General features: G+C 32.2%; 5 protein-coding genes across 7 annotated transcripts; 2 read left to right on the top strand and 3 right to left on the bottom strand.

The window, feature by feature from the left end:
* Positions 1–94: 94 nt before the first annotated feature.
* Mo25 (calcium binding protein Mo25) lies at positions 95–4017 on the bottom strand. 2 transcript variants are annotated; one of them, XM_073080700.1, is made up of 7 exons: positions 3878–4017; positions 3476–3662; positions 3288–3404; positions 3038–3180; positions 2679–2847; positions 2056–2325; positions 95–1084 (listed from the first exon to the last, which is right to left on the bottom strand). In XM_073080700.1, the coding sequence occupies exons 2-7, from the start codon at positions 3602–3604 to the stop codon at positions 905–907; spliced, it is 1008 nt and encodes a 335-aa protein (XP_072936801.1). In that variant the 5' UTR covers positions 3605–3662; positions 3878–4017; the 3' UTR covers positions 95–904. The 2 variants fall into 2 exon arrangements, with proteins under 2 accessions (XP_072936801.1, XP_072936802.1); XM_073080701.1 differs by having other exon boundaries at positions 3792–3948.
* A 2443-nt stretch (positions 4018–6460) lies between these two features.
* LysRS (Lysyl-tRNA synthetase) lies at positions 6461–12328 on the top strand. Of its 2 annotated transcripts, none has more exons than XM_073080705.1 (8): positions 6461–6684; positions 6878–7250; positions 7348–7599; positions 7954–8346; positions 10289–10471; positions 10590–10750; positions 11372–11612; positions 12124–12328. In XM_073080705.1, exons 1-8 carry the CDS (start codon positions 6650–6652, stop codon positions 12223–12225), a joined length of 1740 nt encoding a protein of 579 aa, XP_072936806.1. In that variant the 5' UTR covers positions 6461–6649; the 3' UTR covers positions 12226–12328. The 2 variants fall into 2 exon arrangements, with proteins under 2 accessions (XP_072936806.1, XP_072936805.1); XM_073080704.1 differs by having other exon boundaries at positions 6670–6810.
* Positions 12329–12361: 33 nt separating this feature from the next.
* LOC140748021 (deubiquitinase OTUD6B) lies at positions 12362–14208 on the bottom strand. The gene has a single exon (XM_073080706.1). It carries the CDS (start codon positions 14161–14163, stop codon positions 13309–13311), a length of 855 nt encoding a protein of 284 aa, XP_072936807.1. The 5' UTR covers positions 14164–14208; the 3' UTR covers positions 12362–13308.
* A 1023-nt stretch (positions 14209–15231) lies between these two features.
* On the top strand, positions 15232–18560 carry Paf-AHalpha (Platelet-activating factor acetylhydrolase alpha). The gene is made up of 4 exons (XM_073080758.1): positions 15232–15473; positions 15639–15845; positions 16386–16508; positions 16982–18560. The coding sequence occupies exons 1-4, from the start codon at positions 15408–15410 to the stop codon at positions 17261–17263; spliced, it is 678 nt and encodes a 225-aa protein (XP_072936859.1). The 5' UTR covers positions 15232–15407; the 3' UTR covers positions 17264–18560.
* A 659-nt stretch (positions 18561–19219) lies between these two features.
* Positions 19220–21661, bottom strand: sicily (NADH dehydrogenase (ubiquinone) complex I, assembly factor 6 homolog sicily). Its single transcript, XM_073080751.1, has 5 exons — positions 21365–21661; positions 21044–21281; positions 20617–20849; positions 19933–20095; positions 19220–19443 (listed from the first exon to the last, which is right to left on the bottom strand). The coding sequence occupies exons 1-5, from the start codon at positions 21496–21498 to the stop codon at positions 19264–19266; spliced, it is 948 nt and encodes a 315-aa protein (XP_072936852.1). The 5' UTR covers positions 21499–21661; the 3' UTR covers positions 19220–19263.
* Positions 21662–23492: the final 1831 nt, after the last annotated feature.

Below are 23492 nucleotides of genomic sequence, written 5' to 3' on the forward strand. Positions count from 1 at the left end.
CTGTATTTTATTTACTTAAAAAATCCTTTTATTGACCCTGCCTAGTAATTACTATATATCTATCCTTATCCTATGATGCAATAAAATAAAATAATCGTATAAATAGCTTAATTTATTCAGTTTCCATAAAAATGTAATTGCATTAAATGATATTGATAAAATATAAATCAATATATTTTTTAAAAGTGCCTCAAGAATGTTTATAAGCAACAGGATACATGAACATTACAAAACATTTGTAAAACAAATTACACAATAAAACATTTCGGAATTTCTACTAAGCATTATTGCAAATAAAACAAATTACAGTTTTAGTGAAAAAGGTTACATAAACAACAATAAAATATTATGTAATAAACACCGAATTGTGGCTGTACCTACATACATGCCTTCATGGTTAACAACCTATAATTCTGACACTAAGAAAAAAAATATAAAAGAAACATAAAAAATGAGAAAATGTCATATGTACAAATTTCTGCAGTAGATCTTTCATTACCTGCTTTTAAACGATTATCTTCATAATCCAATTAACCGACAATGCATAAACTAAATGTGATATAATATGGTATTTCCATTGTGACTTAGGAACTGTCACTAAACATGTCATAAGAACTAAAATGGTTGGTCAACTTACAAGAGATGAAAGTGAAACCATTAAAATAACTCTAATCCTACAAATCTTTATTAAAAATGTTAATTTGCTCGTAGCACAAATATACTTTCTTTCCTGACTCATCACAGACCGAATGTAAAATCCATTAGAATTCCAACGTTTATTACAGAGCCTAGTGTAATCACTGCACAACACCCTCCGGTGACTTAGAAGCGCTTTAAATATAATAGCATCTATATCTAACTTCTTTCTGTGGAGGAAGTGGCGATTTATAAAATGCAATAAACGTTAGTGTTCTAAAGGCTTGAGCTCTTTGATTTGCTTTATAAGGTAAGCCTTTTCGTCATTGAACTGCTCGTCTTCCGAGCGGTCGGTATGAAACTTTGTAAGAAAATCTACCAATTTGTCTTGATTCCTTAGAAGAATGTCCAAAATTGGTTTTGGTTTATTCGGGTTCGCTACAAATACCTGAAAACCAAATGACACTGATTACACATTTAAAGGAAAATATGACATTTTTTTATTTAATACCAGTTCCAACGGATATTAAAATAATAGGCAAAGAGTATTTTATAATGTTTTCCTCAATGTCCCATAACTTTATTTTCCCGCACATGTTTCTGCAACAGCATACTCAGAAGTAGATATTATATAGAAACATGTTTTATAATACGATGCTAATACCACCACTGCTTATATAACATATGATACCACTTGAGGTATGAGGTTCAAATGAGTTATTTTTCTCTTAATATCACATTAATCAGGGCAGAGTTTGAGCAGTAGTAGTCCTACAGAATTATTCCTTCCTTACAGCAGTCCTAAATAGGAAGCCAGGTCATTTGAAAGAAGGCTCATTTGGAACAGTAATTAAGACAAATGTTTTGAACAAATCAAAATCTATGACACATACATAATATTGTGTATAAGTTGGTAAGTGGTAAGCCAGTGATTATTGATTCTGATTAGATTTTAAATTAGTGTTAATAACTTCATTTAACTACTTTATGTTGACAAGTTAATGCACTTAAACCAGTTATGGTTTTATCAGTTTATCAACCATTAGGTTGTTCATGCTATTTGCACATATAATTAAGATCAACATTTTATTAGAAGCAATTTTACATACACTCTTATATAAAATGTTGATATAAAGTCTCATAACTTTATAACAATTAGTGTTCCAACTTTATAATCCAGTATCCAAATTCAACCAGTCATTATTGAAAACTTGAGGAAAACATAAATTTGCATGTTTCAATTTTTTTATTGGTAGCATGCAAACTTATACTATTGTTTTATAATAGTTATAAATAGTTATAGCTAGTTATAACTATAGTTATTTATAAAACCAGAAAAAATTAACAAAACAAATAAGAAAAAGGTACTGAACTGTGTCTTTGCTAATTTATATACATATAAATATTTTCTTCACATACCTTAAAAACATGGAAAGCTTCAAACTGTATATTACGTGATTTCTCTTTAAGCATGTTCATCATAAGCTTCAGGTTGTCGGGGTTGGTGATGTATCGAGTCATGATAGAGAAGTTATGCCGATCCAACAGCAGCTCCCCAAGTAACTTGAGGCTTTGCCGTCGAGTTACATAATTTTCTGAATTCAATAATCGTTGATAATGACTAAACACCTTATCATAGTTTGCTTCTAAGAACTCGGCACAAACTATTTTGTGTCTTGTTAATAACTCCTGAAATGTGATTTACAAATAAACATTGATGCATAAAACTGTATTAACGTAACTGCGGAAGGATACTTTAAGAAAACAAAGCAAACAAACAACCAAAATAACACATTTAAAGACATTTAATTTTTTGTACTTAAAGTGATATTTTAAAAATGTGTAATATGTACCTAATAATGTATGATGTGATAACTCATAATACTAAGAACAGTTGGAATGTACCCTTTGAGCTTATTAAAAAATTATTCATGTAAACACTGTTTCTTATGTGGGTAATCCATTTAATTTAATAAATAAATAAATCATTGTATTCATTATAAATTAACGTATTTTTACCAATTAATACAGGACAAAAGTACCTTAAAAGTAGAGAAGGCATCCGAGGCAATATCAAAAGTAGAAACTTCTACATAACGGAAGAAATTGTAAAAATCATCTGAATATAACATTATCTTTGCTAAAGCCTCATATCTGGCACATTCCCTCAACATGGTACCACAGTTTGATGCTATTTCCTGATGTTCATAGCTGAAAATTTTTTATTCACACATTCATAAAATATTCTTAATATACAAACATGACAATTGTGTATTTATGATAATGTAGGTGTCACAAAAATTTGTCAAGTGACATAATATCAATGGGAATATAAAAATAGACAGATTTGTGACAAATCACTTGTATAGAGGCATCATATAGTTAATAAGTCTATATTTACCCAGACATCAAGGTGAACAATATCTCCGGCTTGGTACATATGTACTCAACTGTTGGGGACCTGGTGCCAATTTGACGCCTCAACACATTATTGAACACTTGAGCCACATCTTTTTTTCCTTCAAAATCGATGCGATTTAAATTCTATATCAGAAACAAAAACCAAAATAAATGAAATCAAAACTAGTCTTATTTACTAAAAATGAAATAGTTCTAAAAATATCAAAAGTAAGCATGCAACATGTGTATACCTGGATAAGAAGCAGTAGTAAGTTGGTGTTGTACAATTCTTGTGCTAGTTGGGCGACTATGATATCAGTCTGTGGCTCCGCATCAGACGTTCCGTAGAGCATATTTTTAATCAACACCTGTTACAAACAGCATGACATTACAATAATTGTCAACACATGGCCAAGTAACATGTTCAAACATCACTCACCAAGTTCTTGCTCACGTCCTCCTGGGCCTTTTCAGCCTTTTTATCGCCCCTTTCTAACGCCGTGACTGCATCTTTCAACGATCTAACAAGCTCCGCTGGGCTCTTCTGAGACTTACCAAAAAGAGGCATAGTATTTCGATAATTTTACACAGATGATCCGAGCAACCCCGTCTACATAAGATTGTACCTGGAATGAGGACGCAATATAAAAACAAAAACAGTATTACAAGACTGCTATTGTACTTGCACTTGATATTCACTAGAATGCAAGAAGAACAAAAACTAAATTTGACGAATTTATAAAACGTTGGCCAACCTGCCGATATGTCACTGATTGCTAGTTATTTTTTATACGCTATTCTACTATTTCCATAATCTTACGATAAATAGGATTCCACTCACTTTCTGATTATTACAATTTTATTTTACAGCAATACAGTACGGACAGACAAACCACAGACAGTCAGGCAAAACGAACAGCTGTGATGTCAATATAAATGTTGCCAGTTAACCCAATTAGGTTGAAACTTGGAATGAACGAAATAAATTATGATCGGTGTGTCTACGTAACGACCAACTACTGCAATATAACATATTGATTAATAATCAATCTTCATATCTATGATTTATACCCCAGTTTTGAAAACATACGGAATCGATTAATAAGTACACACAATCTCAAATATTTTATGATTTCCCGGTTTAAAAATACAGTAATGATTATTTCTACATGACCTTAACTTAAAAGCCGCTAAACCGACATGTGAACTTTTGTCTATTTCTAAGCAATTATTTTAGTGTTTCTGTAAATAAGTCTGAAACCGACAGGCGGCCCTAAGGCGCTGCAAACAGTGCAACAGCACCGGGCATCGTCATACGAAGGGCGTCAAAAACACGCGTCACCGTATAATAAAGTGCCTAGGCTGTTAATTAAAAGACAAATTAAGCTTCTTGGCTGTGACATATATATAAAGTTTATATTTTGATACTACAGTTTAGAATTTCATTAAAATTAACTTCCAAATTTTGATTATATAATCTATAAAACAATTATATTTTATTTTTAATTTAGTGTTTTTGAGGCGCCGCAATGAAATGTCGCACCACTTGAAATTATTGTTAGGGCTGACTGATATGATTCATTTTAAGAAGAAAAATATAGAGGGTAGGCGCAAAGAGTATAGTAATCTATATAGGAAGTTAGGAATAAGGAGAAAATAGGGAATATGCACATTTTTATTTTATTATTTTAAACCACTTATCACATCGTTTTAACATAGTAAAAAATATAAACAATTTTATTAGTGTTTGAAATATTTTTTTAAAAATTATTTAAAGTATGAATAAAATTTGACACATTTGAACGCCGCCATTTTACGCGCTCTTTGAATGACGTCACGTAGCGTGATTTGTATTAATATTGATTATAACTGTATGCACATACAGGTATTATTAAACGTTTTCAGGTTTCATCGCTATTTACATCATGGGAAAGGCTAAATAACCACTTTATAAATATTTCCTAGAGTTATTGTGCAAAACCAGTACTATAAATACATTATATAGTGTTTTTTTTTTTTTGCAAAAGATGCGAAAATACGAAAAATGTGGTGCAAGATTATAGGAAACAGATATAGTATCTCTAAAATCGCATTAACATTTGTATTTACTGTAACAAACAATAATTTTAGGTAAATTATTTTAAAATATTGCATTGATCATCTACTTCGTTAGGTACTTATCAACTTCTACAACAAACACTATCATTTGAAACACACAAAATGCATTATAATCTATTATAATATTATAAAGATAGGTGAAGATAGGAAGGTGGTAGAACCCTTTGTAGTTCGACTCCGGAGGCATCACCGCCACACCTATTTCTACCTAATAACAGCAGTGTTAGGTGATTCTGTGTTCCGGATTGGAGGGTGTGGTAGGAGACAGACTTTTCCGAGGCGTTCCAGCTTAGTCCTCAGGGGTAGCGGCGCATCTGTGGCCGACCTTAGGTGGGAATATCTAATCCTATCTGGGGTTGATTACAGATGTCCATGGGCGGACTGTATGCCCGTCTGCTATATTATAAAAAAAGAAAAAAAAGAATATTAACATAATAAGTTATGATCAGTTAAATATTGCCGAATTGACCTATGCATAAAAAACAGTTTATTCATTTTGCATATTTTAGGTAAATAGTCCGATTGTGCTTTGACAAAACTACTTTCAATCATTGTTCTTGATTATTCCTAATAGTACTATCTAGACAAATCGCACTAGGTAATAAATAACATTTTAGGAATATAGACAAAAACAAATTTTCTCTCAAACAGTTTGAATATCGACGCCGATAAACATCGTAACACGCTATATGACGTCATTTTTCGATTCGACCAATGGCAATGCGTTTTGCAAATTTGAATTTCGCGCGCATAATTTACGATTTTTGATTAAAGTTTTAAATAATTTAACACGAAATAAAGAAAAAATAATGGTTTAGATGTAATTTCAGGACCGTAATATACCGAGGAAAAAAATAACAAGCAAATCTAAATCACATGCATATTCCCTATTCTCATATGGAGAATTAGTTGAAATCATGCAACAAGAAAAACTAGTTGAAATAGTGTCCATCTTTAAGCCGTTAATAAGAGCTTAAAAATATATAACAAGAAAAACGATTGTTGTTCCGTGTCAATATCTCTCTTAGGTGACGCTAGTTTAGCAAAAGCGTATGAAATGAATGAAACTAACAGTAGTTGTGGCCAGAATGAAATGCGGTAATTTGATAAATCTAATAATATTCTAGTTCATTGAAATGTTACAATTTTTGGTTCGTAGCATTCAAAAGGTAGAGGAAGCAATTTATTTTTTTGATTATATAGGTTTAACACTCCATAATCTCTATCATATTATGTTTATGACGACAACAAGTTTCGAATGACAGTGACAGTAGTACGTCAAATTGATGTTTAATATTGACGTCAGCTTGTCGCAGAAATGTCAGAAATCAGAATCAGCGGTGAATACTGAATCGGCGTGTATAAATGGTTTTATGTAGTCTGTCCGTGTAATGTAATACAGTCACTTGAAGTGATAACACACGGTACAGGTTAGGTTTGAATAATCGTGTCCTTAAGTATTTTCAGTAAGCTAGATATTTGAAGTTGTGAAGAGATGGCAGAAGCTTCCAATGAAAAAATATCTAAGAAGTGAGTATTGCGTGATAAAACCAGTATGATCTTTACGCGAGCATTCTTATCCACGCCTGGCGCGTTAATTTACAAGAATGTTACGTTCAACCGAATCCGAAATATTGCATCAGCAGTGAGCAAACGGTTGGTTTTTTACTTTTAAATTAAATATGAATGGGGTTCATGAAATTCTATTTATCGCTATTTTTAGTGAACTGAAACGTCGCATGAAAGCCGAACAAAAACTAAAAGAGAAAGTCGAAAAGGCCGCACAGCAGCCGGTGGTTGCGGTGGAAAAAAAAAGTGCGAAGGCTGAGGAGGAAATCAGCCCGAATGAGTACTACAAGTTACGGACGGCGGCCGTCGCGGCGCTTAAAAATGGATCTAAGGATGACCATCCATACCCTCATAAGTTCACAGTTACCATCTCATTAGAGGAATTCATAGAAAAGTATGAGAAATTAAATAGTGGGGAAGTATTAGAAAATGTCACTTTGTCACTAGCTGGTAGGATCCACTCGATACGAGAGTCTGGCGCTAAACTTATATTTTATGATTTAAGAGGTGAAGGTGTGAAACTTCAGGTGAAACTTGAATTCATTTACATTTAGCATTTATGCAAATTTGTAAAAAATATTTTATTTAAGTGCATAATATTTATGTATTTTTTTTAATTGTTAGGTGATGGCAAATGCCAAAATGTATGAATCAGAGGAAAAGTTTACCAGTGATACAGATAAACTGAGGAGAGGAGATATCATTGGGTGTATAGGACACCCTGGAAAGACTAAGAAAGGAGAATTGTCCATTATCCCAAAAACTATTAAACTACTTTCACCATGCTTGCATATGTTGCCTCATCTGCACTTTGGTCTCAAGGATAAGGAAACTCGATTTAGAAAAAGATATCTGGATCTGATTTTGAATGACAGGGTAAGTGCTAAAATTATTTATCATCAATAGTCTGTTAATGTTTTACTGCTGCTACCCCTTTTAAATTGAAAGGGTGCACTCAATATATTTTAAAGATAATATTTTTAAAATCTATATCATGATATATTACATAAAAAATATGAACTTAAAATCTATTGAGAACCAGACAAATACATGTGCAATATCTTGAGACATAAATATGGGACTTGGTGTGGTTGTCCTGTACAGAGCAAAACTAACATTTTTAGATTTTTTTATACTCTTTAGACTACAAGTAACAAAGCTATTATGTGTACACAATATTATTTTTTATTTCTTAAGTTGAAAAAAATCATAATATTTCTTTCAAAACAGGTAAGGCAGATATTTTACACAAGAGCCAAAATCATTGCATACGTCAGACGGTATTTGGACAACATGGGTTTCCTGGAAATAGAGACACCTATGATGAACATGATCGCAGGTGGAGCTACCGCTAAGCCCTTCATCACCCACCACAATGAGCTGAACATGGATCTCTTTATGAGAATAGCTCCAGAGTTGTACCATAAGATGGTAGTTGTTGGCGGTCTTGATCGGGTGTATGAAATTGGCAGACAATTCAGGAATGAAGGGATTGACTTGACACATAACCCAGAATTCACAACATGTGAGTTCTATATGGCATATGCTGATTACAATGATTTAATCAGCATGACTGAAACCATGCTTTCCGGAATGGTTAAAAGTATTCATGGCACTTATAAAGTAAGTATTTCATAGTATTTGTATTTCTAATCTAGATAATACATTATTCATGCTGAGTAATGTGCAATGACAATACCTACTACAAATAATAGTAGGTAATTGTGTAATTATGTGCTAAAGTTATAATTCAATCTTAATTGTCTATTAATAAGTCATAATAGATAAGTTCTTTTGGAAAACCCAGTTTATACAATTGGATTTTCCAAGCTTTATAGTATAAATATAACATAATAACTACATAGCATACTATCTGGCAGGTATTTGACTACATTTATGACGCATGAATAAAGAACTTGGAAATCCCTTCATCATAGCGTAAACAATGAAAATAAATCCTAACATACCTTTAAACTGTCACGTGGACAAAAGTACCTAATCAGATATACTATGGGTGTTGTAAGGTACACTTTCTCCACATACATCATAGATTAGTAAAGATTACTCACTCCTAACAAGAACATGTACCCAATTTTAAGAATTGAAATAGTTGCGTAAAAAAGTTTTGCCACGTCTCCGTGCTAAAATGTCCCTAAAATATTTGAAATAATTATTTATTTATTATGTAAATTATGCAGCATTAGTCATTTATTCGTAAATTTTCTCTAAAAATGTTTTTATTTGTCAATAATTCAAAAAAAGGACTTACTAATAAGCCGTTTGTCCCTTCATTCAATTTCAAGGCGGCGAAGTATCTTTACTAATCTATGACATACATATTACATACATATCTTAGTCCTGAGAGGTGCCGCTGTGAGGCCCTGGCATTATATAATAGGGCCTCTCCCTCTCTTCCCGTGGGTGCCGTTAAAGGCTGCTGAGGGAATCTGTGCTTACATTATGTATTTGTGTGTTTATTTTTTTGCTTATTTATATTTTATTTTATTATAATATATTTTGGTCCTATTGTGCATTAAGTGCATTGATCGAGACATCATCATCATCAACCCATTATTGTCCCACTGCTGGGCACGGGTCTCCTCTCAAAATGAGAAGGATTTAGCCATAGTCCACCGCGCTGGTCAAGTGCGTATTGGTAGACTTCACATATCTTTGAGACTATTTTTTTTAAACACTCAGGTATGCAGGTTTCCCCACGATGTTTTCCTTCACCTTTTTAGCAAGTGATAATTAATTTCTAATACGCACATAATTTCGAAAAATCTGCGGTGTGTGCCTGGGATTAGAACCTCGGACCCCTCGATCGAGAGGCCTAATTTATTAACTACTAGTACTACTTATACTACTAACTACTTATTTTTTTGATCGAGACATGCCCCATCGTATGTGTATCGCATCGCGGTGCGATGGGGCATGATCTCTTAATTCTTATAGAGATCATCCACAAATGCGGATGGTAGACCTATATAGATATACATATTATATATATTTATGTACATATTACGGGTTATTTATTGCGGGTTAGAAGACATTTATGTGTATATTTTTAAATGCATCGCGGGACATGTCCTGTTGTACTGTATCAAATCGCGGTGCGATGGGGCATGCTCTCCTTATTCTTCCTAGAGATCGTGCGTACATATAAAGTTTATAAGACATATATCTGTTTCAATCCTTCTTTCTTCCTGTTGTTATTGGTTCATCTCTCTGTTTAAGTAGTCCCTACTCTTTAAATGTACAGATCGAGACATGTAGAGCCGCAATGCGCCCACTGTGAAAACACAGCCCCGAGTAATTTACTCAATTTGGAAGCACAAGTAACAATGTGAAAATAATATCCATTAGTGAAACAATTCGTTTTAATAAAAAGAAAGTCCTCGGAGGTGAGAACACATGTGGCCGATCTCAGGTACGCCTCTGATCTTATCTGGGTATTGAATACTGATATCCATTGGCAGCAGCAGTCACATACCATGTGCACTGCACACTCTTTTTCTACTTTGAAAAAAAATCAATATAAAAAACTGATTATACCTAATTTCAGATCAAATACCATCCTGATGGCCCTGAAGGTGAGGAGGTGGAAGTAGATTTCACACCACCCTTTGCCCGAGTTCCAATGATTGCTACTCTCGAAAAAGTATTAAATACTAAGCTACCTCCTCCTGATCAATTGGATACGACAGAAGCAAACGCTGCATTAAGCCAATTATGTGAGAAACATGGGGTATGTTTGTTGTAACTCCTGAGAGGCATTTATGCCTATTGCTCACAAGCAAACTAATTAATTAAAGTCTTTTATTATTGTATATAATCTATTTTTAACTTTACATGTTTATTTCTAGGTGGAATGCCCACCGCCGAGGACAACTGCTCGCCTTTTGGATAAACTAGTAGGCGAATTCTTAGAAGAGAAGTGTATCAACCCTACTTTCATTCTGGACCATCCACAGATCATGAGCCCTTTGTCCAAATACCACCGAGATATACCAGGACTGACAGAGAGGTACAAATATTTAGTATGTCATCAACCTATTAATATCCCACTCCCTGACATAGTGTGAATTGATATATTTCACACACCTCTAAGATTTTTTTACAGTACTCTCAAGTTTGTGGGTTTCTTCCGCATGTTTTCCTTTACTGTTATAACAAAAATGATAATGAATATGTCATACGCATATAACTTTCTGATAATGGTGCACAAACATGTGAAGCCTGGAGTCGAACCTCTGACCCCTGAATGAGAGGACAAGTTACAACCAGGCTATCTCTGCATTTTACCAATATTTTATATAATTTAACTAAATTGCGTTTTTTATCACACATTATTTATAATATAAGATAAAAGTCACTGATTGTTATGTACTACAATTATTTTTAATGGATAATGTTAATATAATAAAACAAAATCATCCTCCAATGTATCATTGCCTAATTTTGCAAATTATATGAGTATGTAAGTGACAAAAATCAAGTGTCACAATACAATATTTTGTCTGTTAACAATTTTTCATATTTTATAGTGACTTTATTATTTATATATTCACAATTACATCAATAGTTAACAAGTTCTTAGTACTGTACATATGTAAAAGTATTTTAATTTCAACATTTAAAAATCCAGATTTGAGCTGTTCGTAATGAAGAAGGAAATATGCAATGCATATACAGAATTAAATGACCCTGCAACTCAACGAGAAAGGTTCGAGCAGCAAGCCAAGGATCGTGCTGCAGGGGATGATGAAACACCACCTACTGATGAAGCCTTCTGCACTGCACTCGAATATGGGTTACCACCGACCGGTGGGTGGGGTCTTGGTGTGGATCGGCTCACCATGTTCCTCACAGACTCGAATAATATAAAGGTAATATACAAGATAGGTACGTCCCATAAATGTCAGTGGTTATTAAATACTGTAATTTTGCAGACTCTGAACACAGATGTAAACAAGCAGAGTTTGAGATGTTACAATTCCGTTAATGTAATATCATTCAATATAAGTAAAATATATGATAAAAGATGTTATCTTATTTAGAAGTTATTGGAATTTCCAGTTTAAGTTGTAAATCCCTTTAAGATTGAATTAAAGTTGAGTAAAGTCATGTCAGCAATTTTGAAGATAGCCCAGAATATCCTTTTACTGGAATGTGGAAGGTAATGTTTTGTGAAAGCATGTAGGTATATTCTTTGGCCTAGTGTTGTATCAAAAGCTATTCCTCAAAATGTCCTTTCTATACATTACCCTCATGTGTTTTTATATACATTACCCTCACTCCTTTATTGATTTCATATGAGATTTAAAGAAGTATTTTTCATGTAGACGAGATTGTTTTATTCACTACCGAGTAATTAAAAATGTGTTTTTTGTTCTGTAGGAAGTATTGTTGTTCCCCGCAATGAGACCTGATGACCCTAACAAGCATGCCGCAGAAGGGGAAACCACCGAACAAGCAACATCTACTGCTAATGGAGTATAATTTTACAATATTACAATCCATTTGATTACCATTTTCATTTGCTGTGTGTCTTACGAAAAATGTTACTAACCTCTTTATTTTGAAATAAACCATTATATCAAAATTTTGGTTTTTAATTGAAACTTCACAGTAATTAATCAGACTTTTAATAAGAGTATACAGTTAATGACTTATATATTATAGTTACATACATTTGTTTAACAAACCACTATGTATAACAACTTGTAAGACAGCCGAAGAGAGTAACAAATTGGTTACTATGTATATATATATGTGACTATAGTATAGTACCCCAATGCCTTTTGATAAATTTCAGTTATATAATCTGTATACAAAAGGTCCTTTAAACGTTTTAATATAATTTTACCATACTGATGTATAAACTACTTTTATCATATTCATTACAACACTTTTTAGTGCTTTTTTACAAATACAATATCTATTTTCAACAAATTACATTACAATATTATAATAACAATTATAAGAATCCAAAAACCTAGGCTGTTTGCACAAGATTTTTAACTGAAAATATTGAAAAAATACTGCCTTTTGCAAATCAAATATACAACAGTATAAAGATTATCACTATGAGCGTTTTTGTTACCTTTTTTATATAATGAGGATTAAATATTTAGCCATCAAAGTCTACCTTCAGCTAGGTCAAGTTCTCCCACAAACAACAATCCTGGATCCACCAGTGAAATATAATCCTATAGGCCCAGCCATAAATACAGATATATAGCCATAAATATAGATTATAATAATATATTGATGTTACAAATAAATAAATAATTATCAACACATAAAATTCAATCCTTAAGCAAAATTGCATACACTTTACAAGAGAGTGATTTATAGTTTTATAGTATGAATATTAAAAATAAAATAACCTCACCTAATTGTAGGATTCAAATGATTTTAAGTGCCATAGAAATATTTACCTACAATCCAAGAATTGTGTGAATTTGTTTTATTATTTTGTAAAAATTTGATGTTCAAATCATTATCTTGTTTTTACTCAATATAGCTTAGTAAGAATTGCCTTTCATGTGTCAATAAGCAAGAAATTAAATGAATACAATTTTAAGATTCTTCATCTTCTCGTAAGGGTTGTGTAGAATTGAAATGTTCACCTAAACTATACATATGTCTGTGATATGTAATAATTAGGGGAGGGCCCTCAAATTCAGTCCCCTGTTCTATAGAATCAGGCCCGGTGGCCTGTATAACACTAATTGGGCACATTAAATAGTTGGATAAGGCTCTAATTTCCAACTGACCTCCCCAAGCCTTAGTTTTATCGATGTTATTACAATAATCCTCAAATTCGTTATCTGTGAGCATGTCAAAAGTTTGAGGATTGCTCAAAAAGGGCATAAAATCATCTTTATTGTTCCTAATGTATGAAGCGCAGTTAGCTCTTAAATCATTTGTTGTAATGGTTTTTTCTCGCTTTACTGATAACTGGTGTGCTATAGCATTGTATAAGCAATCTCCGTCTGATGGTATAGAGTATATTTGTAGTTTCTTCTCTTTGAGTTTAGCATTTATAGCTTGTAGTTCTATGTGCCTGGGACCGAGGAGGTTTTGTTTATCTTGTATCTTGATTTGTGCCTCCCTGTCCTTCTCTTGCTGTTGCTTCTTATCTCTGCGTTTCTGAGCTTTCGAGACTTTTGATGTGATTCTCATATTGTCTTCCTCGACATCTTGGTCAGGTATTATTAAAACGTCTTCGGCTTGCTCAATTGTTGCCATTTCTCGTTTGTGTCGCTCCTCCTGCTCCAATTCTAACCTCGTGATTTCTGCTGTCAGCTCTTTTTTCTTCGTTTTATCATTCTTGGCGGCCTTCTTCAAAGCCTGGATCTGGGCTTGAAGTTCCTTTTTCTCTTTCCTGTGTTTACTTTCTAAATCCAAGCGATCAACAATATCTTCTGCCATTTTCAATTTTAAAAAAATGTATTAAAATAATTCGTAAGACGTTCTAGATTAAGTCCAGTTTTTCATTTAAAAATTTAAAAAGTTCCTCACTCCCACTGTTTTCTTATAAGAAATTATGATTGAACATAAATTTACTCTTAATGATTCACAACTCACATATCACACACATATAGTATTTTATCAAATAAAGAGTCTTCTATGCCGTACATGTGATATTTGAGATCAATAAATGAAATTTCACAAAATTGAAGATATTGGTGGCATTTACATTTATAACCAATCGGCAATCATGATGACATTGACAAATGACATTAGCAGAATTAGAGAATTATGCCAGGTTTAGATATTGCGTACAATCGGCCGAGTAGTTCAGTCAACAATGAGTTTTACGTAAACGCCTTGAATAATGATGCGTAATCCTTTTATATGTATTAAAATAATTCGAATATATATAAGTATTAAAATAATAAGCAACTAGCACTCGTGGATAAGACTCGTGAATCCGAGCGTAATAGTCAATTACATACTCGTGCCATAGTGGGCACGAGTATGTAATTAATTTGTATTCGGCGTATATGTATATCTGCCATTACAGTTCATTGCCTTATTTCTTTTTTTTAACATTTTTGCGCTATTTGCCAATCCGTACATTTCACAGATATTTGAGAACCATAATTTAAAGAACATGTAAAATATTTTTCCTCCCGACGATTATTAGCATCTACACACGTATATAACTTTAAAAAATCAAAGGTTTCGCAGATTTGAAGCTCGGACTTCTTTTATGTGCAAATAGGATTTATCAGTGTAAAGCAAATCCAGTAAGTTGAGCAGATATATTTTAACGTAGTGTGGCTATATCCTTAGGTGATTTCTCCAGTTCAGACAGAAATAAATAATCAAAAATGATCGTTAGCCTTTTTACTAGACTTGTCGAATTTTCTTTTTAAATAGCGCATTATTGTTATGAACTACATAAATAATATCAATTTTATCGATATTTAACTATAACTACAACATTGTATTTTAGTACAAGGACAATCAGTATAATTGGACAATCACTAAAAACTTCATTTTTCAGCTTTCAGCACAGCACGCACATCTGTCAAAAGGACGAGCGATCAAGCCATTTTTTATTTGAATTGATATGATAGAAAGAAGTAATTGAGACTTGTATCTGAAATCAAATCAAAGTGATATTTTGATTACAATTTTATGGTATAGGTATACAAAAGTTGTTAAATATGAATCCGTGTTCAGTGGCAGCACCTCAACAAGATATCGAGGGAGACGGACGGTGGAATAGCATTGTAAGTTTCGAGTTTAAATCGCGATTGAATTATACCAACGTGGATCATTCACTACACTGTAATTAGTTTCATTAAAACTGCGTCAAGTTATTTGCATTTTTGTTTTTTTATCTATAATCTACCATACTAGTTTCGTGAATATTATTTACATTGTAAATATTTCAGCATAACAGATTCTTGTCAGACGCGAAAGGCAAAGACGGGGACGTGATATTCATAGGAGATTCTGTGCTGCAAGCGCTAGAACACACGGAGGTGTGGAACCAGTGGTTTGCTCCTCTCCACTGCCTTAACTTTAGCATACACAGGGATCAAACACAGAATGTTCTTTGGCGGATTCAGAATGGAGTGCTTGATCATGTTGATCCTAAGGTATGAGTAATTTTAATTGTAAATATAAGTTCAAATAATGTTATGTGTAGGATTCAATGCACCATTATTTTTTGTCTAATTTATATATCAAAACATAAATTCTGCATATCATCCTATGACAATATTTATGTAATTTTACTAACTTAGAACATGTTTTGGTTTATTCTATGCATAATATGCAGTATTGATTTGTGTACACTTATTTAACATCCTTTTGAGGAATATTTAATTATTTTCTAATCTTTGCGAGAAGCATCTCATGTTATGGTGCTAGAAAGATGATAATATGTGTTCTTCTTATTTTTTAGGATCAACATTAATATTCCTTTCAAAAATATAAGGTTCTATTAATCTACTCAATGAGATTGGTTTAACAACCTATGATTTATATTTATTTGCTTTTGTTAAAACTTGTCTTGAGTTACTTTGTAGTTACTAGTTGATGGATAAAAAGTTCTGCACACTGTTTGCATTAATTGGTAGCTCTTTTGAATGTACAAATGTTTGTAAAAATGTCTATATATAAATCATTATTGACAGGTAATAGTGCTACATGTTGGGACAAATAATGTTGAACATACAGCGGAGCAGGTGTGTGAAGGAATTTTAGAAATAGTCAGAACAATCAGAGAAAAACATCCAAGTGTCTATATAGTTTTACCTGTAAGTATAAATTGACTATAAATATATTTAATATAATATTAAGGACTTGAATAGATACCAAACTATCTGTACTTGTAATTAAGAAGTCTAGATTACTATAGTACTTTTATTTTAAAATGTTGTCTATGTTAATTATTTTTAAATAATCTCTAAATTCTAATATTGTAATATTGATATATTTCTCTATATATTTACTTACACCTATATATATTTCTATATTTGTAACCTATAGTATAACTGCCAGCCACAACTAAAACCATATATAAATCTGAAATCCAATTAGTTGTGAGTTATCTTACCCAATTATATTGGCTTACATTGTTAAGCTGTTGTGTGCTGTATTTAGGCGTTGTAAAGCAAATATGTGTGTAAACTAATTCCACAGTTCATTGATCAGCAATTTTGTATATATGACTTCAACTTGAGGTGTATTGTGAAACAAGTGTAACATAAAACTAATACATACCTTTCAGAGTCTTCTGCCTCGAGGTCAATACCCAAATTCACTAAGAGATAAGAATGCGAAAATCAACCAGCTGTTACGTGAGAAAGTTGCTAACATGAATAAGGTAGAAATGGTAACCATAGATAAGGGACTTGTTCAGAATGATGGGACCATAAGCCATCATGACCTACATGATTATCTCATTCCAACGAACGCTGCTTGTCGTAAGGCCTTCGAACCTATTTACGATCTCCTGCAACAGATCCTATCAGAAGGTGAGCCTGAGAAAGACTTGACACCCTCAGAATAACAATGGTCATGTATGGAAAAGATGGCTTTCATTGTGCAGCAAGCTCATTGTGATTAAATAGTAGTACTTACATTTAGCTTTTTTATCCTAGGCTTAAGTATCTAATCTAAAAGTATTTTATATGTTTTTGTTCAACTTTTACATTCCAAATTTAATTAATTTTTAAGTATTGGTTGTGGTGTCGAACGACACTTATATTTATTTATAATATACAATATTCTTATGAGTAATGGTCTAGTATGAAAGTGAAGCATTTACCATTTAATATTATAGGGTAATGTGCCCTAATGTCTTAGATTTTTTATTTTTATATATGTGAATTAATCCCTGGAAATGATACTCAGTGCTTATAAATGCTACATTTAAGTCAAACTTAAATCTATAAGCTACTTCTGAAATTTATTTCAATGCTTAAAAAATAGTAATCGAATAGCTAGAACACATCTCACATAATCAGCAATATATCTATTAAGTTGCTTCAAATAATTATAATTATCATTTAGACTTTATTCAAATTAACTGTACTTTTTATTGCAATATTTAAGTGTTATTTTGTGCTTATAAATTTTCCAGTATTGCTATTTATCCCGGAAAAAATGTGCAAGTGATTTTGAGGGAAGTTTTGTTAAGTTTTTTATTACAATACAGGGTTATGTACTTATAATTACTAACATCTGTTTTAATCGAAATTTTGTATCCAATTTCCTCATTAGAATATTTGAAGGTTGAATGGAAATTACTGTTTCACGTCTGCATCCAAAGACATAAAGTGCTCTACATTTTTTAAGATATAATTTTAAAGTACATGAATTTTGTGTATAAACGATAATGATTGATTAAAAACAAAAGTGAGATACGTAATTCTTATGGTGTTCAATAATGGGCTGGTTTTTTGATAATATTATTATCTAACTGAAGTTGTTTTAAACCGAGACAATATGAATTGTTGGTAGATCATTTTAGTTGCAGGTTCATTGACAATAGCGCAGTAACATTATCTGGATTCCTAGTTGCGTGTAGTAAAAAAACTAGCCTCGTTTAAGACCATCTAAGTGCAAAAAATTTAAGGGTACACTTTCGGCCGGGTTTTATACACTATTAATATGTAATAATAAGAATGAAATTCATAAGTAGTGAAGTAAAAATAAACACATCACTTGTATTATTTATGAAATCATGTATAACCAAAGATAATTTTTCACCAAAGTTAAAAATGATCTTGTTTAGACATTTACGCTACTCAACAATAAATTCTACCGCTGTTTGACATTGTTTTATATGATCTCAGGATTTGAAGAATGTAAAAGCTATCATGAACTAGAAATCCATTTGTAGTTGTAGAATATTTCTAGTAGGTATATCAACTCCTGTAGATGTCTTTATTGTTTTCTTATTAGCTATTAATTATCAAAACTTCATGATTTCCAAAGTGTGCATCATAGAACAGACATTATGGTTTATCCAATACATTAGTAACTTTCTGAGATATTTAAAACTTAAAAGAAAGTGTATAATTTTACTAGTGTTTAATTAAATTGTAGTTATTTATGTTTTTGGTACTATTATGTACTCAAGTTGCCAAACTGCTTTGAATCTTGAATGTGATTATTTATTTGCATGAAATTGCTTGAGAGTAAACAGTGCAATTGTTTCTATGAATTTGTTTTATTTATTATCATCAACTGAAAGCCTTTTACACCAAGGGTCCGCTAATACTGACGCGGGGGCATGCTCGATTAATTTGAAAAATAGTAGGTTTTCGAATGGCGGGAGCACTGCGCGTAAGTAAGCGGTGGCTGCTCACTTTTATATTGTTTCTCCAAAACAGTTGAATGCCGCTACATACAGCGGATTGCCGTGGGACCTAACCGTCCAGAGTGGATACCCTTACCATGCACCCGCGCAAGTTTTAGCATCACTCTAAATAATAAATATTATTCACTAGGTATTTAACAAATGAGTCAACTATTAACAAATGCAATATATGCTTAATATCTACATCAATAAACATTTAATAACCTTTTATAATATAAACTAAATGGTAACATAGGGTTGCCTTTTTGTAGTGATTTATCGAACACATTGAAATTGTTCTTCTGTAGTTTTGTCAAATAGGTATCTATTGAGACAGCCGGCAAAAATATCTGCTTCGTTATTTTCGGAACTGTAATACTCCTAGCCTGAAAAAAAAGGTTACATGTTAAAGTCAAAATATATTATTAATTTGAATATTACTAACACATATTTCATATAAATTTTGCAGATAAATTTAATAAAATTTCCTGAAGATATGAAAAAGCAGAAATGGAATAATACATATCGAAGATGTAGTAGCAATAACTCGTATCTCATTTTTTTTTACGAAAAAGCGATTTTTGCATATTTGGACTTAAAATGACGTATCATAGGTCATCCTTAAGACACTGGTGTCTTAAGCTTAAGTACCTGGGTCCTTAGGTTCAAAATTAAGCAAAATATTAAAGTGTGGCCAATATGTTCTATGTCTTTTTAAGTAGCGTTTCTTCTTCTGTAAACTAGTGTTTGATGAGTTACGAGTTATTGCCAATTCGTTGTCGATATGTCACATTGTAGGATAAGGCTATCTCTATAATAATATCTATCCTTTCTATGGTAGAATTTTTATAAAGACATTCAAGAAAAATAAATACCTTCTGCAAATGATTATTTGCTCTGCTGGCCACTTCAAATATAACATTCCTCATGTGTTCATTGTCCGTTCCTCTCAATACATCCTCTTGACTAATTTTGTTTTTCATAAGAATATCCATTGGTAGGAACACAACTTTATGATAATTTGCTACGTGGATTGATCTAAAATTTTGATAATATACATTTATTACCATTAAGTAGGTGGCTACATATTTTGTATATCCTAAACAAAGTAAATAATAAGTTTCAAAGTGTGACAAATAAAAATATTTATCTGAGGTTTTAAAATAGGGATTGGGTGGAATATAAACCTGAATTTAACATTAATAAATTTTGATAGCATTATAAGTTATGTAGGGTTGTAGTGACCATATAATGTATATTATATTATTATTATTACAGTTATAAAATAAGTAACTTATACATAAGCACAGTAGAGTAAGTTTTCTAAATTATTTCCTGAGTGCTATGACATGGTTCTCTTCAAGAAAGGTGCAAAAGAGTTCTTTAAAGGCAGCGATGCATAGACATGTGGTTTGAAAATGTATAGGCAACAATGACTGCTTTCCATCAGGTAGCCTCTCGTCTGCAATATTATGAGGTCTACACATTTAAAAAATGCAATAAGTATGGACAGACAGGTCAGTTACAGGTAGGCAATATATAAACAGCTAATGAATAACCTTAAAATATTGGCAATGCCTTGTGCTTTGCCTAAATGAGACGCAGCATGGTCAGCATGAACATTGGCAACTCCAGCAACACTGAGGAGTAGATAGTATACAGAAGAAACTGTATTCTCAGCATAAGTCTCCACATCTTCTAGAGTTCTAAAGTATTTAGTTTTCGTTATACTGCTTCTAGCTGTAATGAGTCTTTCTAGCTGTCTTCGAGGTAGATTGTAACAATGGCACACCTGTGAATAAATGTTTAATTATTGATTTTAGTTGTAAATATTCAAGAAATATTTAAAACTCCACTAATCTGGATGGAGAAGCTGTGCTTCAACCGGGTTTTGCTACTCCAAACTCTGTAGAAGTTAATTATTAAGTAATATATACCTTTTTAAAACATTACATTTTTTTAAAATTATAATGTAATATCGGTTACCTTGTACAGTTCCTGAGCTACAGGATTGGCCGGTATTTCTCTGAAATCGTGATCTTTTTTAAAAATAGCAGCAAGTGTGTCTTGCCAAAACTGTAGCCTAAAAGCCGCTGTCTGGGAATCAGTGGTCTGGTCTTGAATCCTTGCTATTTCTACATTAAAAGCACGCACAACCAGAGCAGGAGTCCTTATAGCCTTCGTGATAAGGAGAGTCGCTAAGTAATTTTCATAGTCATGCTGTCTATCTGTAAATAGACAAAAAACAAAGTACCACAAAGTAAATGTATACAAAAATGATCGGAAATAACTCTTAACAGTATTTACCTTACTATGTTTGCGCAGTAATCCACGCCGCTAACTGGAGAACTCTTTAAAGCTAGCTTAGAAAGAGATCTAGTTATTGGTACATTTATTTTATAAGCACTCTTAAAAATGATGCCCATTTTATTGCATCGCATTTTTCGGCACTGTACTTTTAACTACGAGGACTAGATTGATACTAAATCTTACAAATATAGCCCTATTTAATTCATGTTTCAATATTTGGAATATTAAATCATGTTTTACTTGCGGTTAAAAATATCTCTTAGATTCAATTTGGCAATTTTGACATTGACAATTGACATAACACTTGACAGTGACATGAACAATACTTCCGTCTTTTATCCAAAATATTCTGGCCGTACTTTTATCCAAAAATGTTTTCATGATTATGATTATACAAATAAAAGCTCATATATACATTATAAAGGTCTTGTTAGCTGTGAACAACGGACCTTTATTTTCATCATATATAACTTCCATACAAGACAATCTTAATAATTTGTCTTAAAAAACTGTTTGTCTTTTTGTTCGGCACCACAAAAAATGTTGAAAACTTTTGTAACCTTACATAAAGAAATAAATAACCACGCTTTCGCTCTAAATGAATAAATAAGTTTTTATTTGTAGGATACCAAAAAAGTACTCGAGTCATTGAAGTAATACAAAATCATTAGTTAAGTGCATTATTCAGTATTTCCTTCTTTTTTCTATTTCATAACGTAGGGTTTAGTGCTTCTTTATTAGTAGTATATCGATGGTTGGGTGCATAATAATCCCGCATACATAACCGTTGCCGCTCCCGTGGACCAATGTGCCTTTTTTGCACACTTTAAAAAACATATCGTTATCCACCAAGAATGCATGTTTAGATAATCAGGATTATTAAATATAATATGGATGATCTTATTTTTATTACATCGTATTAAGTATTATTTATTTCCTAAAATCAAGGTCCTTAATCTATCTTTTTAGTACCTATTTCGTAAACGTTACAGGCATAGAGTATTATTATATACAGGCTAGTTACAGGGTTTGCGTAAGGACTGTGGTACACTGATAGATTGAATCTTTGAATACAATGAAACCTTTATAAATTTTTACGGCTTTCGGGCGGGAAATAGAAATGGGTACTCAACTGGAATTTTCTAGTAGAAACCTTATAAAAAATAACTTCGCCAGATACGCCTGATACATATAACTACTGAAATATGCGTTATCAATAAAATAGTATGCGCAGTAATGCTATAAAAATAGCGTTTTACGCATTTGCTTATATGCAAATATGCAATTACATATAGATAACCCGATGATTAGATGACTTATATGTAATTAAAATTTTCATTTATTTCTTATCCAGGTTCTTATTATACATGTAGGTAAGTAGGTGTTCATGCTCACCTCATTAATTATCCAAAAACCAAGGTAAACCACTTCCACTTCATCAAGCTAAAGCAATCCTACTTTATATACTTATTAATAATATTATCGTAGTCCTATAAATATTTGAATATATACCTTTAACAACGTATATAAAGTCACTATAGTACTAGCAGTCGCATTCTTAAGAACATTGTTGCTATTCTTATACGTCTTTCATGAAAAGCAGTAAAGCAAAGTATAGCAGTTAAGTTTTTAATAATTGGCCTAATGCGAGTCTATATTAAAAAAATATTTTTATTAATAAAACAGGTATGTAATTGCATTGTGAAAATTTTAAATGTATTATGGTTATAAAAAGAGGCCTTTCACAGACGGGCAGACAGCGGAGGGACCCGTTTTAACCTTTTCGAATTATAAAAATACTACAATAATCGGGGTCCCTTATAAAACTATGACAATAATATCTCATCATTGGCGTAGATATACCTTTGATAAAGGATTTGGTCCAATAGTAGTATGATTAGTGTAGGTCAGCGAAAAAAACTTGTGCGTGTGTATCGAGACTATTCGAGACTAAAGCTTCGTCCGCGGTCGCTTGTACCTATATCCGCAATACTTACTATGATGTGATACACGTGTTCACGTTACAATTTCTTTAAGACTTGATTGCAATTCATGCAATTTTGCAATGAACGAGGAACCAGGACTACCGAGAAGAATTCAAAAAGCATAAAAAAATCCTTTTAGC

This window comes from Epargyreus clarus, unplaced genomic scaffold (genome assembly GCF_041222505.1).
Source record: "Epargyreus clarus isolate Ecla_fem2 unplaced genomic scaffold, WU_Ecla_fem_2.2 ptg000015l, whole genome shotgun sequence".
Classification (NCBI taxonomy): Eukaryota; Metazoa; Arthropoda; class Insecta; order Lepidoptera; family Hesperiidae; genus Epargyreus; species Epargyreus clarus.

Excerpts from the sequence above, each read along its gene's own strand:
- Mo25 (XM_073080700.1), bottom strand. The coding sequence starts at position 3,604 with ATGCCTCTTTTTGGTAAGTCTCAGAAGAGCCCAGCGGAGCTTGTTAGA. Across the intron at positions 3,405-3,475 it reads AGGACGTGAGCAAGAACTTG|GTGTTGATTAAAAATATGCT; the intron begins GTGAGTGATGTT and ends TGTTTGTAACAG. Across the intron at positions 2,848-3,037 it reads TTGTTCACCTTGATGTCTGG|CTATGAACATCAGGAAATAG; the intron begins GTAAATATAGAC and ends AAAAATTTTCAG.
- LOC140748021 (XM_073080706.1), bottom strand. The coding sequence starts at position 14,163 with ATGGCAGAAGATATTGTTGATCGCTTGGATTTAGAAAGTAAACACAGG.
- LysRS (XM_073080704.1), top strand. The coding sequence starts at position 6,710 with ATGATCTTTACGCGAGCATTCTTATCCACGCCTGGCGCGTTAATTTAC. Across the intron at positions 8,347-10,288 it reads GTATTCATGGCACTTATAAA|ATCAAATACCATCCTGATGG; the intron begins GTAAGTATTTCA and ends ACCTAATTTCAG. Across the intron at positions 10,472-10,589 it reads AATTATGTGAGAAACATGGG|GTGGAATGCCCACCGCCGAG; the intron begins GTATGTTTGTTG and ends GTTTATTTCTAG.
- sicily (XM_073080751.1), bottom strand. The coding sequence starts at position 21,498 with ATGCGATGCAATAAAATGGGCATCATTTTTAAGAGTGCTTATAAAATA. Across the intron at positions 21,282-21,364 it reads TACTGCGCAAACATAGTAAG|ACAGCATGACTATGAAAATT; the intron begins GTAAATACTGTT and ends ATTTACAGATAG. Across the intron at positions 20,850-21,043 it reads TAGCTCAGGAACTGTACAAG|GTGTGCCATTGTTACAATCT; the intron begins GTAACCGATATT and ends ATTTATTCACAG.
- Paf-AHalpha (XM_073080758.1), top strand. The coding sequence starts at position 15,408 with ATGAATCCGTGTTCAGTGGCAGCACCTCAACAAGATATCGAGGGAGAC. Across the intron at positions 15,846-16,385 it reads TTGATCATGTTGATCCTAAG|GTAATAGTGCTACATGTTGG; the intron begins GTATGAGTAATT and ends CATTATTGACAG. Across the intron at positions 16,509-16,981 it reads GTGTCTATATAGTTTTACCT|AGTCTTCTGCCTCGAGGTCA; the intron begins GTAAGTATAAAT and ends CATACCTTTCAG.